Raw genomic sequence first — 15747 nt, forward strand, 5'->3', positions numbered from 1 at the left:
CACAGAGCCAATGGCCCTCAGCACGGAGGGGGATGATGCTCTTCTTTCTGCCTCACTCTCCCACCCCAAACCGTGAGGGTGCAGAGTGTAGAACGAACACTGGTCCCTGCTTCTTTGACACATCTGGCTTCCGTCCCCAGCCTCCACCCTGGCAGTTCTTTGTCCTTGAACTTCTGACCCATCAGCAGAACACCTTGTGTTTGAAAACCACTCCAGTATATAACCTTGGCCAAGTTTTAAAATTTCACGCTGCATTTCTTGTTATTAACTGTGGCTAATAATAACCCACTAACAAAATGGCTTTGATAGAAGGAAGCATCCCAGCCTGAACCAGGGAGATGAAGTCCAAAGGGAAGAAGACCAGAGTTGAATCAGGTCCGGTCCTTGTCTACACTGATTGAGGTTTGACCCCTTCTTCCAGGGAGGAGGATCTAGAGTCTGATATCTGAATCCACTGGAAAGCCTTTTTATTAACTATACATAGTATATATGGGTGGGTCCTTCTTTCAAACAAAACTGAACCAAGATGGCTGTGATGATGAAAGTACAGTTTACAGAATGCTTCGCACAGTGAATAGTCAGCTCTGATTCTAGCTTCTATGCTTACCTGTACCTTCTTCTTCGCCCCAAATTCCTCTTCTTGATACCCCACTCCCATCTCACGAGCTGCTCTTGTTCAAATCAGGGAGGCAGGACTAATCACAAAAAAATGGAATCACACAAAGGTACATTGTTCTGAGCACAGCTAGGTTCTGGAATAGTATAAAGTGGAATTACGTAGTCCGAAGGGCTTTGAGAATTCTAAGGCACTCTTATTTCACAGTAGGAGCCTAAGCCCTTGAGGTGAAATTGTCAATGATCTGCTGGCCCCCCAGCAGGCCACTCTATGTATATTTACTGGTAATCAGAGCGTCACACACTCTTTATGTCTCAGGCGTCAGAGATACCGACCCCTCAGCCCTTTGGCTATGCAGGACCACATAGGCTAGTCACCTTTCGCCATGAGTAGCATCTTACTCCAGGGTGCAGTGTGAGTACTGTCCTCTTCTGTGCCTGCTTTTCTGTGAAAAAGGTTGGGAAAACTGGTCCAGGTTACCAAGCCTCTGATGTATAATTTTCATACCCAAATATGATTTGCCTGCTATGGAAATTTAGACGCAGAGAAGTTGAATAAATTTGCGTGAGATTATACCGCAGGCAGGCGAGGCGGGACTGGAGCCCAGCTCTGTCCTTTTGCAACTACAGCTTATGCTCTGCAATGCTGCCCTTGGCAGTGTGGCAACTTGGTGGCACAGTGGGCCCAGTGGGACACAGGTTAGTTCACAGCATTGTGAATTAATGTGCAGAAGTGCATCCTGGGTTCTAAGTGACCTTTTAAAAAACTTTTTTAAAAGTTTGTATTTATTTATTTTGAGAGAGAGAATCCCAAGAGGGCTCTGTATTGTTAGTGAGAAGCCTGACACAGGGCTCAATCTGAAGAACTGCAAGATTGCGACCTGAGCCAAAATGAGGCATTGAACAAACACTTGATTGACTGAGCTACCCAGACTTCCCCTAAATGACCTTTAAAAAGAAAAAACAAACTTGTTTTTAGCTTGAAGACATTCCCTACTACATCTTGTCAAGTTTAATGTCAGAGTATTAACCAACTAGCGCAGTAGGAAACATGTAGCCTGGATATCCCACCAGTGTAAGTCAAGGTTTTACATTCCAGAGATCCACGTTTCTCGCTAGGGTTGCCTCTTATCTAAAAAAGAGTACTTGCCTGTAATAGAGATGATTGCAGAAATACATTTGGACAGAAGCCACCAGAATGCCCTTTTGGGCAAATACAGTCCAAGATCCAGGGGCAGGTGTCAACTGCATGGGTCTGGCTGGTTAGTCTGCAGCATTGCTCAGTATACAGGGAGGGCTCCCCCTCTCCAGCCCCACAGAGGCTGTCTTTGAATTCTAGGAAAGCTGCCACTTTGTGGCATGCCTGTGCTAAGAATGAATATACCACATGGGTGGAGTGGTGTGATGTGAACTCTTGCCCTTCCTTTAATTAACAGTCTGTAGATTGTTTTTTCCTGCTGGCCAAGGACCATTAGAGAAGAACCTTAGTGTGTCCAAGATTTGAGGAGAAACTTTCGTATTACCATTGGTTAGATTCAGATATTCAGTCATAATGCAGGTTTTAATTGAGTTGGTATATGAAAAGCAAATAAGTGTTGGTAAGTGTTAACTCTATACTGTCTTAATATTTGGTTAATATTTTATCCTCTTGGTTTCTGTCTAGTGGGTCTAATAAAAATAATAATAGCACTTGTTGGCACTTTACAAAATACCTTCATGTGCATTCTCCTACTTTATCTTCACAACGGCCATATGAGTAGATATAAATGCAGATAATGAATCTGAGTTTGGGAGGTTAAATACCTTGCCTCATATCACTTAGCCTTTAAATGGACAATCTGAGCCCTGAATCCCAGTCTTTTTCTGCATCTCTGATTGTTTTTCTTTATTACATATTTCTGAGTTTACACTGCATTAAGCATTAATTTTTACTTTGAGAGGGAGACTAGAACATGTTATTAGCATCATAATGTGATAAGTAGGGAAAATCATACATGAGTTTGGAAGTAGAATGTTTTCGTTGGTTTTACTGGAACCCATCTTTGATTTCGGTTTCTAAGAACCATCCAAGATGGCTGTTGTTGCCATCGGTGCCTGCAGTGACCCATAGCGCTGCCCAAGAACTCTCCGTGTATGATCTCCGTAGCTTCTGTTTGTGTGTTTGCAGTCAGTCACCCCCCAAAGGGGCCATGTGGAAGGGCGACACTTGGCAATAGGTCAGTGCTCCTTCCATGTGCCTTTTTAAAATAAATAGTGGTTGGCATGTAGTAAGTGTTAAGTCTTTTTTGACCAGCTGAAAGACTGAGAATATTTAGAACAACTTTAATGTAAGACCTAAGTGGTTTGTGAGTCTCAAATTTTTATTACTACACATTTTTTTAGTACTCAGGATTTATTAATCTTAAAGAGAGATTAAAAATATTTTAAACCATTTTGTGTAAAAAAGCTGCTTATACCTCCTTTGAAAATATTACTAATTGCCAATTAAACTCCTGAATGAGCTGTAATGTGGTATAAGGCTTATGTTTCCTGTTATTTTGATTGAGTTCAGATCAAGCAGCTCTTAAGAGAACATTTACATATTGCTTGTCATTCATTAATGGGAAAAATATCCATGGTTTGAGCTGCTAATGTTTTTAGGAAATCATTAACTTTTTTCTACAGGTTAAAAAAAAAGGCTTATAAACATTTAGACATTAACAGATAGACTCATGCTTTTTTGCTTTGTTTTTAAGGAATAGGCAGAGTTACTTGATTTAATTCCGTGTAGTATACTGCTTTTCAGTCCATACGTTATAACCCATCGGGGCATCATGAAATCAGTTTAGCAGATAAGAACTAGCATTGTTTTTAATGGAATGGAACAGAATAGATTACTCTGGACTAAACCAAGACTGACTAGAAAATATCAGAGTGTGTTGTGGGTAGTCAGAATAAATTATATTTCATGAAAGTTTTGTTTTAAATATATCCAAGTATATGTATCTTGAATCACAGTTTATAATTATTTTTTATTGTGGAGCCATCATCAAAAGAACTCATTGTTTTTAGAAGAGTGGGGGAGGTTAGTATCCTGGGAGTGAGGTTATTTTTCTTTGAACAATAAATTTCTTTGAAAATTGTTGATCTAATACACATTAACAGATTAACAAAGACAGCTGTACATAAAGTACCTGTTATATAAATATATTTTCCCCCAGTGCAATATAATGGCTCCCTATAAAACTAATTTCAAGGATCAGTGACAAAAAAGCATGTGTATTCTTACTTGAAATCGCGGTCTGATCTGGATTGTCCTACATTCCGGAGGGAGACCCAGTGAAGCCGTAGCCTAACAAAACCACCAAATGGGACTATTTTGATCATGAAGCCTGGGAAACTTTTGTTTGTGGGCCTCTGGTAGATTTCTCTTCTGTAGAACTACTTATTGGGTATGGGGCCTTGGGTATCGTTTTCTCTAAAATGAGAATAATAATAGTAGTACCTACCTCATGATGTTGTTGGAGGACCTACTAAATGAAAACAAATATATAAAGTCTTTAGAATAAGTTCCAGTGAAAAATAAGACCTAATGAACTTAAATATAAAAGCATGCTGTGTCAGTGAGGAATACAGTAATAAATGAGAAAAAGAAAGAATAAATACATAGGCATACATTTTCAGCAAGTTTCTATGTCCCTTGAAACTTGTCCATAAATATGCTGGGGCCACAGCCTTCACTGAAAGACCTGAGACTCTAGACACAAATAAGACCAAAGTACTCGAAAAAGTAAATGATTTAAGCTGTCCGCCTCGTTTTTTTTAATGTTGCTGACAGTTGAGGAAGAAGACTTCAACTGAACTGACTTCTGAATTTGTCTTAAACTTGGCACTGTCTCAGCTTGAGACAGTTAGGCACCAGCCTTTGAAAACTTTCATTATTGCTGGTACAGTGACTCTTCAGTGTGGCAAAATTGCGTTCTCAGCCAGAAAATGCTTTGTGCTTACAGCTCTGGAACTTCCTAGCTCATGCCTGGGCTCCAGTTATTGGTTATTTTAGTAGAAATTTTTCTTTTTCCCTGAAGCTTGTATCTTGAGAATTCTAGCAGTCACCCCTTCTACCCTCATAAATCAAATGCTAATTGAATATCTTCCCACACATCTTCCCAGATTAGTCTTCCTGAGACACAGTTCAGATATGTCACTTATGCATCTCAAGTTCTTCTCTCAAATTTGAGACCATATGGTTTATTCCTACCTTTCTGTCCTACTTTGATTTTCTGTACATGTCTTTCACTTCATTTGTGTAATGAACTTTGCCATCACTGTCTTCTCCCTATATGCAGTGATGGTAAACCCATCTGTAATTGTGACACTGTCTCCTTGACACTTTGCCTATTTCATTTAATTCTTAACTTCACACACACACACACACACACACACACACACACACACACACGTACGTATGTAGATTTGCCCTCCCCTGCCACTGGACTCGGAGGGCATTGTTAGGCCTCTTAATATCGTCTCTTGATGCTCTTCATACAGTCTATTTTTTAACATACTCATAATGCTCTCATTGTCTCTGCCTTATTTGTTACTATTATCATTCTTTTTCAATTTTATATTACTGACAAGATCTAGCTTTATGCCCTGCATCTGACAGTCATTCACTGTGAATGATAGCTAGCATTTGTTGAACTCGGTAACAGAGACACTTTTGTGTACTCATGTAATCTTCTGATTACTCCATGAGCTAGGTCCTGTTATCATTCTAATCATAGAGAAAGATGCTAAGCTTTGTAAAGATGTTGTGGAATTTGCCCATGGTCGCATTACAAAGTGGCAGATCCAAAACTCAGCCCAGTTGGGCTAGACCTCATAGCCCATACCTGTACTCATTACACCATCCTCTTCATTACACTATGTTGAGTTGAATTTTATTGAACTTTATCAGTTATCCATGGGAGCATAAGTGAGACTCCCTGATCTAAAAGATTAAATGTATTAAAGTACTAAACTGGAATTTTATTTTTCCTTTTTTTCCCCAAGTTCATTTATTTATTTTGAGAGACAGAGGGAGCAAGTGGGGGAGGAGCAGTGAAGAGAAAGAAACCCAAGCAGGCTCAGGGCACAGAGCCTGACATGGGACTCCATCTCAACGAACCTGGAGATCATGACCTGAGCTGAAACCAAGAATTGAGCGCTTAACCAACTGAGCCACCCAGATGCCCCTAAACTCTTATTCTCTGGGATTTTCAATGCAAAATTGTTCTTAGGAACTTTGGAACAAACTAGGGAATTTCCGGTCTTTCAAGGAAACTTTGAAAACTTCTACATACCAACAAAACTGTCACCAATCTCCTGACCTTTCTACTTTTGGGGATGTGGCAAGAAGTCCCCTATTATTTCCTCTCCAGGTACATAGTTGGAGGTCCTAACAAGCTGACATGCTCCATGCTTGGGCCCTTTTGTTGTAAAGTTGTGTCGTGCTTGAGCCATGGGTCATGTACTTATGCATTTTTTATTTCCCTTTTCTTTCATTTACTGGTTCAAATAAAGTTTGCATAAACAAAATGGTTGATGTCCCATATTTTTAGAAGCTCATTTAGTGATACATTATCCCTGTGAATTTGCAGCAGCCCTGTCTACTTGTTCCAGCGTTTTGTTTCCTACGCATAAATACAATTGGTAGTAAAAAGGATAACAGGCCTTTTTAAGTTTAAGGCCAAGTTTAAGAAAAGACCAAGTAAGACACATGGTTCATGGTTTGCAGTGTGATCCAGTGCCAAATAAAGCAGACTGGTGTCTTAGCCCATTGAGGATGAATCCAAGTGTCCTCAGAACAAAAGGGGAAGATGAGTTAGTCAGCTCGGGGAACCCTGGTCTCTTCCCATAGCAAGACAGGACTTAGCTTCTGCTGAGGCTGAAAGTAGTGGAGAGCAAAAAGGAGGTCTTTCCTTAGTAGTTCCATTACTAGAATGATATACCTTATTTCACTTGAAAAAAGAATCAAAGATGACTTTGAGGTGAGGCTAACATGGACTGAAATGAGAAACGTAGCTTAATGGTTGTGAGACAAATTGTTTAGGTGTGAAGATAGCATATGAAGTAGATATAGGAGAACAGGAGAACAAGAAAATGGATCACATCTATTATTTTATTTTATTTTTAAAGTTTATTTTGAGAGGGGGGGGAAAGCATGCGCAGGAGGAGGGGCTGAGAGAAAATCCCAAGCAGACTCCACACTGTCAGCACAGGGCCATATGTGGGGCTTGAACTCATGAACCACGAGATCGTGACCTGAGCTGAAGTCAGGATGCTTAACTAACTGAGCCACCCAGCCGTCCCTTGTGATGCATCTAACTTGTGAAACAGTCTTTGTTAGTATGTATTTATGGAATACTTGACAGACTGGATGACCAAAATATGATCATGTGACCTTAGGAAGCACTTTAGGTACAGACCAGTTATTCATGTTTTAACTATTCTTTTTTATACCAAAAACAAAACAAAAGACAAAACTAATTATATTTCTGAATCACTCTGTAACATTTAAAATATAGAGTGCATGTATATTTTCAAGAACACATATACAAAGTAGGACAGACCGAAAGTTGATTGATTCCAATTTTGAATAGGTGGGTTGTTTAAATCACTGTCAGGATGGTCAGAGCTAAGTCACTAATCATTTTATTAATTTTTTCTGTGTCTTTGGGACTATGTTACTGTTGATTATGATAACCATAGTGCATATTCTTCACAGTTTAGAGCTAGAAGAAGTTTTGGTTTAGAAGTTGTATAATCTATAATTTAAAGCAGATGAATTTTGATATTTCAGATTAATTTTGTTAGCATAGCAGAAAGCTAAATGGTAATTTGGTTATTTCATTTTCAGAAGGTAATTGAAGCAGATGCTGGGGAGGTCACTAGGGACTGAGTCATCTCCATTTCAATGGCTCCGTCTTTTTTTTTTTTTTTTTTTTGGTGTGTGTGGTGGGGGATGTTTCCTTTTCCTTTGTTAAATCAACTACTTCTACTAGATAATGAGAGAAATTTAATTTTTTTAACCACAGTCCTGAGCATATATTATCAGGATTTCAGAACATTTTTCCTTTATAAAAATCAATGTATTTTAAAAGTAAAAACAAGTAATATATACATACTATATATATGTCAACATATAACTATTTTTTCTTTTATAAGAATATATAGATTTAAAAACAAAAATTAGTTATAAACATGCACATCTTACCTAAGCTCAATTTGTACTGTCTTAACAGGTCACTGAAAACATAAAACTATAAAGTTATAAAGTTAATTTAGTTATGAACCTAATCTACATAATCTTGACTTTCTTCCTATTTATTTTTAATGCACAGAAAAACCATTTTCTAAGCTTGAATGAGGGACCATTTTGGTTTTTATATTATCTGATGTGAGTAGATACCTAAAATATTTTTCAGTTCTTTGACTTCCTCAAATGTGAGACTTTTTTAGAGTCATATAATGTTTGTCCTTGGATTTGAAATATATTCTTGTTGTGGAGGGAAACTTGTGCATGGTGTCTATCTCACAAAGACCTTATGTGCCTACACAAGTTAAGCCCAGAAGGTAGCATGGTGAATGTAATGAAAATAACAAACATGGGACTTGCTCTTACAGAGATTACTTTTCACATAGACATTAAATATAGAAATATAAATGCATATGCCATTAGAAATTGCAGTTTGCTATGAGGGGGAAAAACAGGACATTATGAAAGACTTTTAAGGGCAATATCCATTTTAGACAGGAGTGATATTCAAGGGAGATCTCTAGAGAATAATGATATTTGAGCTGATCTTGGTATGGGCAGGATTTGCCAGATGATCTGTGTGTTTAAGAGAAGGGCTGGGGAAAAGGAAAGGAGGGGACTGTTTAAGTAGAGGAAATTCTAGGATTCAAAGACCTTAAGAGGGGAGATGGCATGGCAGATTCCTGGATCAGAGAGAAGCCCAGTGTGGCGGGAACAGAGTGCTTTAGGAGGATCGCACAAGAAGGGTGGAGAAGTGCAGCAAGTCATGCAGAGGTTTGTTGCCCAAGTTCGGCTGGGATTAAGCAACTAGAAGAATGGAGGTGCCATTACATGAAATGGGAAAACTGGAAAAATAACAGTTTTGAGTGGGAATCTCAAGAATTTAAGTTTGAATGTATTTATTCATTTTGAGATGCCTATGAGACATCCAAGTGGAACCACTAAATGTACAGCTGGGTATGTGTACCTGGAATGAAAACAGAGTGGTCTGGGCTGAGATGGAATTGGAGAAGTTCTTGGCCCCAGCCAGCAGATGAATGGATGACGTCATATAGGGAAAGAATGTTACATGAAAAGAGAACAGAACTTAGGAAGGAGGAACAGAATTGAGGAACTCCAACATTTAGTGGTCTAGTAGGATGAAATGCCAAAGAGATGGAATTTCAGTAGCCAGGAGCAAAGAGCAAACATTTCAAGAAAGAGAATGGTCATGAGATTTGAGAGGTAAATTGAGATGAGGACTGAAAAGTATCTGTTAGGTTTGGCCATGTGGAGGTCACGGATGATTGAATAACAACAGTTTCAGTAGGGAAGGAAGCCATTGTGATATACATGGGAAGTAAGGGAATGGACATAGAGCTTTTTAGGCAGTTCTGGAAACTTGGCTGGGAAAGGAAGCCAAAAATTAGGATCATGGTAAGAGGGAGATGTGGAGGTCAAGGATGTAAGCTTCTAAAGATGGAGGAGGAAGAGAAGTAAGGCGTTTTGTCAGTTAATGGGGATGGTCCATCAGAGGTGGGGTAGGGAGGGGGGCCCTCAGAGAGGCCAGCTTGATGAGTGACCCTTATGTAAAGTCATGAGGACATTAACAAAGCAATGAAGCAGGAGATGAACCATGCCAGATGGTCTGTACTCTGTCCATCCAGGGCCTATAGCACATTGAAAATTATACTTGTATATATTGGTGATTCTACCCTCTTCTTTGCTGATTGCTCACGCTATGCCTGGAGATTTACAAGTATGACCTTACTTAATCCTCACAACAACCCATGAGTAGATGGTGGTATTTTCCTATTTGACAGGCAAGAGAAAAAACTTAGAGTGGTCTAGTAACTCCCCAGGTTACAAGGCTGTAAGTAATGGAGTCAGGATTTCTTCCTTCTGTATTTAGGCCTTTATTAAGAACTTTTCTACTGCCTTCCAACAGTATAAAAATAATTAGAATACTTTTATTCAGTATTAGAAATTTTTAATTGTATATTCATTTAGAAGTTTGTAGAAATTTTGTCATAATTTTTTAAACAGTGATGTGTCCTCTTTTATAATATATGTCAAAGGGTAGCTGGAGAATTCCTCAGTGTTTAAGACGTTTTCTCTACTGATATAAATTTAAAAATAAACAATAAGTGACTGGGGTTTAAAAGGTTGGTGTTTTGAGGGGCGCCTGGGTGGCTCAGTCAGTTAAGTGTCTGACTCTTGATTTCATGTCAGGTCATGATTTCATGGGTCATGAGTTGGAGCCCACGTGAGGCTTCGTGCTGGCAGCTTAGAGCCTGCTTGGAATTCTTTCTTCCTCTCTCTCTGCCCCTACCCCACTCGTGCTCTCTCTCTGTCTCAAAATAAATAAGTAAACTTAAATTTTTTTAAATAAAATAATAAAATATTGGTATTTGGGGGCACCTGGGTGGCTCAGTCAATTGAGCGTCCAACTTTTGATTTCAGCTCAGGTCATGATCCAGGAGTTGTGCGATCAAGTCTCACATCAGGCTCTACACTGAGCATGGAGTCTGCTTAAGATTCTCTCTCTCTTCTCTCTCTCTCTCTCCCTCTGCCCTCCTTCCCTACTCACGTGCATGTGCTCTCTTTCTCTCTAAAATAAAAAAAATTAAATATTGGTGTTTTAATATAACTGTGCTGTTATAAGTGAGCATTAATCATAATGCCTATTTTAAATGAAGAATGCTAGTCTTTTTTTTAATTTATTTTTTATGTCTTTATTTTATTTTGAGAGAGAGACAGAGTGAGTGGGGAAGGGGCAGAGGGAGAAGGAGACACAGAATCTGAAGCGGGCTCCAGGCTCTGAGCTGTCAGCACAGAGCCTAAGACAGGCTTCGAACCCACGGACTGTGAGATCACGACCTGAGCCAGTCAACCGCTTAACCGACTGAGCCACCCAGGCGCCCCTGAAGAATGCTAGTCTTGCTGTGGGCAGTGACATCTGTATAGAAACTTGATGCACAGGATGTTTGATGAGAACAGCTACTGTTCTGGAGTTGGCTCTTAGTTTCCTCTTCTCTACAGAAAGCAAGCCATTAACAAATCTTCCTGCATTTTCAAGGAAACATTGTGCAGTGGAGTGGTTGTCTGCACAGCTCTGCTAACAGCTGTTAAATTTCTTTTCCTGCAGTCAGAATTCTAAGGAGGGTCTTCAAGACCTTTTTTTGAGTGCACTGTTTCACAATGATTTAATTTTATAGGCACATGCCATGAGGAACTTCAGTCCCTCTCTAGCAGTAGGGTTGGGGTGTAAAGAGACTAGGTAATATAGTTCTTAGGTAATGCCGTGGGAGCCTGGAAGAAGTGATGGACACATTAGAAAGAAAAGAGCATTTTTTTGGTAAATGTCAATTCATGTTGGCCTGACATGTCATTTTTCTTCTTCCACTCATCTTCTTGATTCAGGCATTATTTCTAATTTGAGAAGCATAAAATCTTTTTGCTGAAGGGCGGAGGTCATTGGGGCCACCATGTCAAGGACAGAATCTCCACTGCATCTGACAGGCCTTTTCCAGCCTGAATTTGAACTTGTCTAGCAATGGGGGTGTCCCAAGGTTACTTGTTTCTTCATTGAAAAGTTCTTGTTAGTAGAAATTTGTTTTTTAAATGTTTAGTTAAAATTTATTTTGTCAACTTACTCTACTTACTATCAGTTACTTGGGATCCACGTAGAATAAAAAAAATCCTCTTTTCATCTGTGATCATTGTATATGTTTGAAGGTGACATGACGTTCTTCCTGAAACCTCTTTTGCAGACTAAATCTCCTAAGTGTTTAAATCTCTTGATCTAAGACAGTTTTTAGATTCTTTACTACCTCGTTATGGTCTGATTAATGCATCGATAGGAGTATTACTTGTTATCCTTTTATTTTTGTTAATATAGCATTATATTTATTAGTTTGTTGACAACAATTGTATTCACACTGAGGGGAAAAAAGTGTTTTCCCTTGTGAATTAGAGTTTTAATTTTATCTTGTTTGTTTTCCAGCCATTATTCTAATTTTCCAGGAATTTTGAAGGCTGATTTTTTTACATCAAACATATTTCCTGTCCTTCCAAGCTTGGATCAGATATACAACCTGAACAGCATGTCTTCTGTATCCTTATCCAAGTAGTTGATAAAAATACTGAGTTGGAGAGCTTTATGCATTATGGCACATTAGTACCATTGGTGGATTAAATAATTATCTTTAAGTCTTTCAGCTTGCTATAAATCACCTTACCTAAGTTTAGTTAACTGAATTCTCTAGCCCATCTGTTTCCATCTTTTAAGAAGGTAGTGTCAGACATTTTCAAGGGCCTTTGTGAGATCTTGAGACACTGTACTTAGTGACATGCTCATTGACATGCCAAATCTAACAGTACTATTAAAAAAGAGAATTATGTTTGTCTTCACCCATTTTCATAGACCCATGTTGGTTCCTGTCAGTCAACAATTTATATTCAATTAGTCACAGATGATTTGTCTAATACCTGTCAGTTTATTTTTCAGGGAGTCATTATCAAGCTGCTCAGTGTACTATTTTAGAATATGTTTTCTTTTCTTTTGAAAACCAGAATTTTTTCCCCCTAATTCCAGTCTTTCTCTATTTTTCTTCAGAGATTACTGGCAATGGCTTCATAACTCAGGGAATTGTTTCTTATAGGGCTAGAGACTTCATCCTGGATTTCATTTTCTTAGCTGAAAACTTTTCAGTTTTCCATGTAGTCTCTTTGATAAAGCCTTGGAGTGGACTAGATCTACTTTCTCTCTCTTCTATGTTACCTTCACCCAGCATGCCCTGGCCAGTGACTGTATTGCTTCTTGCAGCCTCATTCTTTAACATCCCTAAAATTTCCATGTGTGTTTCTTCTTTGCATTGGTTACAAACATCTGCTCATTCTGAGCTTCTGTTTTCCATTGTTGTTCTTATAGGTTTCTGTCTTTTGCTTGTTGCTTTTGTTTTGTTTTGCTTGTTGCATTTTGTGCTTCTCTGCCGTCTTTTGCACATGCCCACTGAAAATTTGAGTTCATTGGGACACATTTATTTCTTGAGATGCTTTCTGCTTTGCCTCTTCAACAAGTTCATTTTTGAGGAGTTGACAGAATTTGTTTCAGACAATAAACAAACCAAAAGCGGAATCAGACCTGTAAATACGGAGAACATCTGTATAGTTGGTTATGGTTGGTTGCCAGAGGGGAGGATGGTGGGGGGCAGAAGAAAATGGGTGAAGGAGAGTGGGAGATACAGGTTTCCAGTTATGAAATGAATAAGTCATGGTAGTAAAAGGCACAGCATGGGAAATACAGTCAATGATGTTGTAATAATGTTGTATGGTGACAGATACACTAGTGTGAAGGGTAGCATAACACGTAGAGAAGTTGAGTCACTGTGTTGTACCACAGAAACTAATGTCACATTGTGTGTATAACTATATGCAAATGAAAAAATAGAGTGAAACACATTTGTAGGAATATACAGTCTGTATAATAACAGGATGCTTATAAAAGAAATAACAGTGGGATAAATACTGGATAAGGTGACTGCCAGGTTATGAGGCAGAGGAAGTGACTGTCCAGAAGAGCCTGGGCATCCTCATAAAAGAGGCGACATTATGCTGTCTTCAGATGCCATGAAGAGAGAATGAAGGAGGGAGGTTTCACCCAGAGGGAAAGCTGTGTTTGGATGCGTAGACACTTGATAATACATGGGATTTACATGTGACTGGGACACTGGGAGAAATCCTTATATTCTTTAAGAGAAGTCTATCGTTTGGGTCTGTTTTTTCTCACTGCTGTACAGTTCCATATCTTCTCTCTGATTTTCTGGAAGGTAAAGAGAAAATATTGTTGACCCAAATCTATAAGATTCCTACCTAGAACTTCAAAGTCCTAGGAAGTCCTTTTCAGATTTCTTCTATTGGGGATCAATCCCTTGACCAGTAAGTGGATCAGTTACTCTTTCTTTTCTTTTTAAAAAAAGTTCTAATGTTTATGTATTACTTAGAAAGGGGGAGATAGAGTGTGAGTGGGGGAGGGGCAGAGAGAAAGGAAGACAGAATTTAAAGCAGGCTCCAGGCTCCAAGCTGTCAGCACAGGGCCGGATGTGGGGCCTGAACTCACCATGAGATCATGACCTGAGCTGAAGTCGGACGCTTAACCGGCTGAGCCACCCAGGTGCCCCAGCTACTCTTTCTTGACTGATGGTTTTGATAATTCTTAGGATGTTCTCTGCCACTTTGTTAATTTCTTTGTGAAACCTAGTTCTATGAGGGCGAATTTTGGTTGCTTTTATTCCCCTAACAAGGAGCTGCCAAATACCTTACTATTTTCTTTTGACTATTAAAAGGATCAGCAAAATAATTACTAAATTAATTTTATTACTTCCCAGGCAAATGAACACACATCAGTTCATTGGCTGTGCTACCTAAGGATTGAAGTTGGCACCCTGGATAAGAGGAATGAGTTCCATAAGCCCACAGATGATTGACTCTGGCCAGTCCCATTTTTCATTCCTCAGTAAAGGTCCTGCATTTATGGCCCATGAGAGTCTAGCCCACCAAAGGTGCTCAAAGTTTACAACTTCTTATCAACTTTGGTGCGTAGGCTGCTCAAAATTCACAGTCAATTTATAGTGAAACTCAGCACCAAGTTTACTTCCTGGGGAAGTGCGACTGTGAGTGAGAAGTTCTTCGACAGGTCTTCTGAGAGATTGCTAGGATCTCTCAGGTGCCTTTGTTATTTTCCACGGCCTCTCAGCAGATCACACATCCGTGGGACATGGTCATGTTGTTGTATCCCAGGATGGCATGATGTCCGAGCCTTCTTTCTCCCTGCCTCATTTTCCACCTGCCAGAGTTCTGTTTCTGGTTTCCGTTTCTCTCTGGAGCTCAGAATCCTTTTCTTTCTTGTATCTTAAATCAATTATTTTCTAATCATAGAAATTCTGTTTAATGTAACATTTATGTTTTTCAAAATAAAGTTTCTGCTCCAGTCGGTGTTACCATAGAGTGAAACTGTTAGCTCTAGATATTTTGTGATTGTTCATTTGAGGTCATAATTTTAAGTGATTCTCATAGTTTAAACTCATTGAAGGGAAAATAAGAAATCATGGGGGGGAAAATCAGAAACCAGGAAAGACAAATGTGCTTCTAGTGAAGGACATAAAACATTTCATTGATTAGGCAGACAACTAAAACTCTCAGAAGAAATAAGCAGGGCTGGTCTTCTTATGTCCATCAGGATGGGGACAGGAAGCTGCTTTGGGAGCCTTAGTCCCCTCTCCCAATGCCTTGTGGTCAGCACTCCCCATATGCCACCCCAAATAAACAAGCAGTCCTGATTTAAAAAAAAAAAAAAGGATACTTGCTTAGCAGCTACAGCTTTAAGGCAAGGCACAGAACTTTCCCTAACCCCTCCAGATCTCAATTCTGTTCCTTACTTCCTCCTGAAGAAATTATAGACTGGCGACTAGCTTAAGTAAGACTTTCTTGCCTCTATGTCTTCCTTCCTTTTTGTTGGTTCTACAAAATTCTTTCCTCTGAAAATTAATAATGGAACTTTTTTTTTAAAATGGCATGTGAAGTTGTCACTATATTTTAAAAATCATACTGCATGGAAGAAGATATTTTTGTAGGCGGATAATCAAGAAATGATAAAGAATCTTTTAAAACAATGTGTAATTTGGTACACAGAGAAGTATTAAAAGAAACATGTGGGTGGCATATTTTCTTTTTTGTTTTCAGTAAATACAGTGTTTGGCTTTAACCATGGAAAGCTCTTCTGAAATACCTATATGTTTGAAATCACCACTAGGTAAAACTAAAGTGACTTAAAAATATAAATAATACATATTAAATACATGTGGACATAGTATAGT

At 38.9% G+C, this 15747-nt stretch overlaps 1 protein-coding gene across 2 annotated transcripts in view; it reads left to right on the top strand.

Moving 5' to 3' along the window:
- Positions 1–15747, top strand: part of NCOA7 (nuclear receptor coactivator 7) — a 146904-nt gene that overhangs the window by 25956 nt on the left and 105201 nt on the right. Inside the window, exon 1 of one of the 2 annotated variants that reach the window (XM_029943312.1) lies at positions 9086–9115. The exons of the other annotated variant lie outside the window; for it this stretch is intronic. Within the exon in view, the coding sequence (XP_029799172.1) occupies positions 9096–9115 (20 nt within the window). The 5' untranslated portion in view covers positions 9086–9095. Of the gene's footprint in view, positions 1–9085; positions 9116–15747 lie in introns of those variants that run through there. 2 annotated transcript variants of the gene reach the window in all.

The sequence above is a fragment of the Suricata suricatta genome, chromosome 7, assembly GCF_006229205.1.
Source record: "Suricata suricatta isolate VVHF042 chromosome 7, meerkat_22Aug2017_6uvM2_HiC, whole genome shotgun sequence".
NCBI lineage: Eukaryota > Metazoa > Chordata > Mammalia > Carnivora > Herpestidae > Suricata > Suricata suricatta.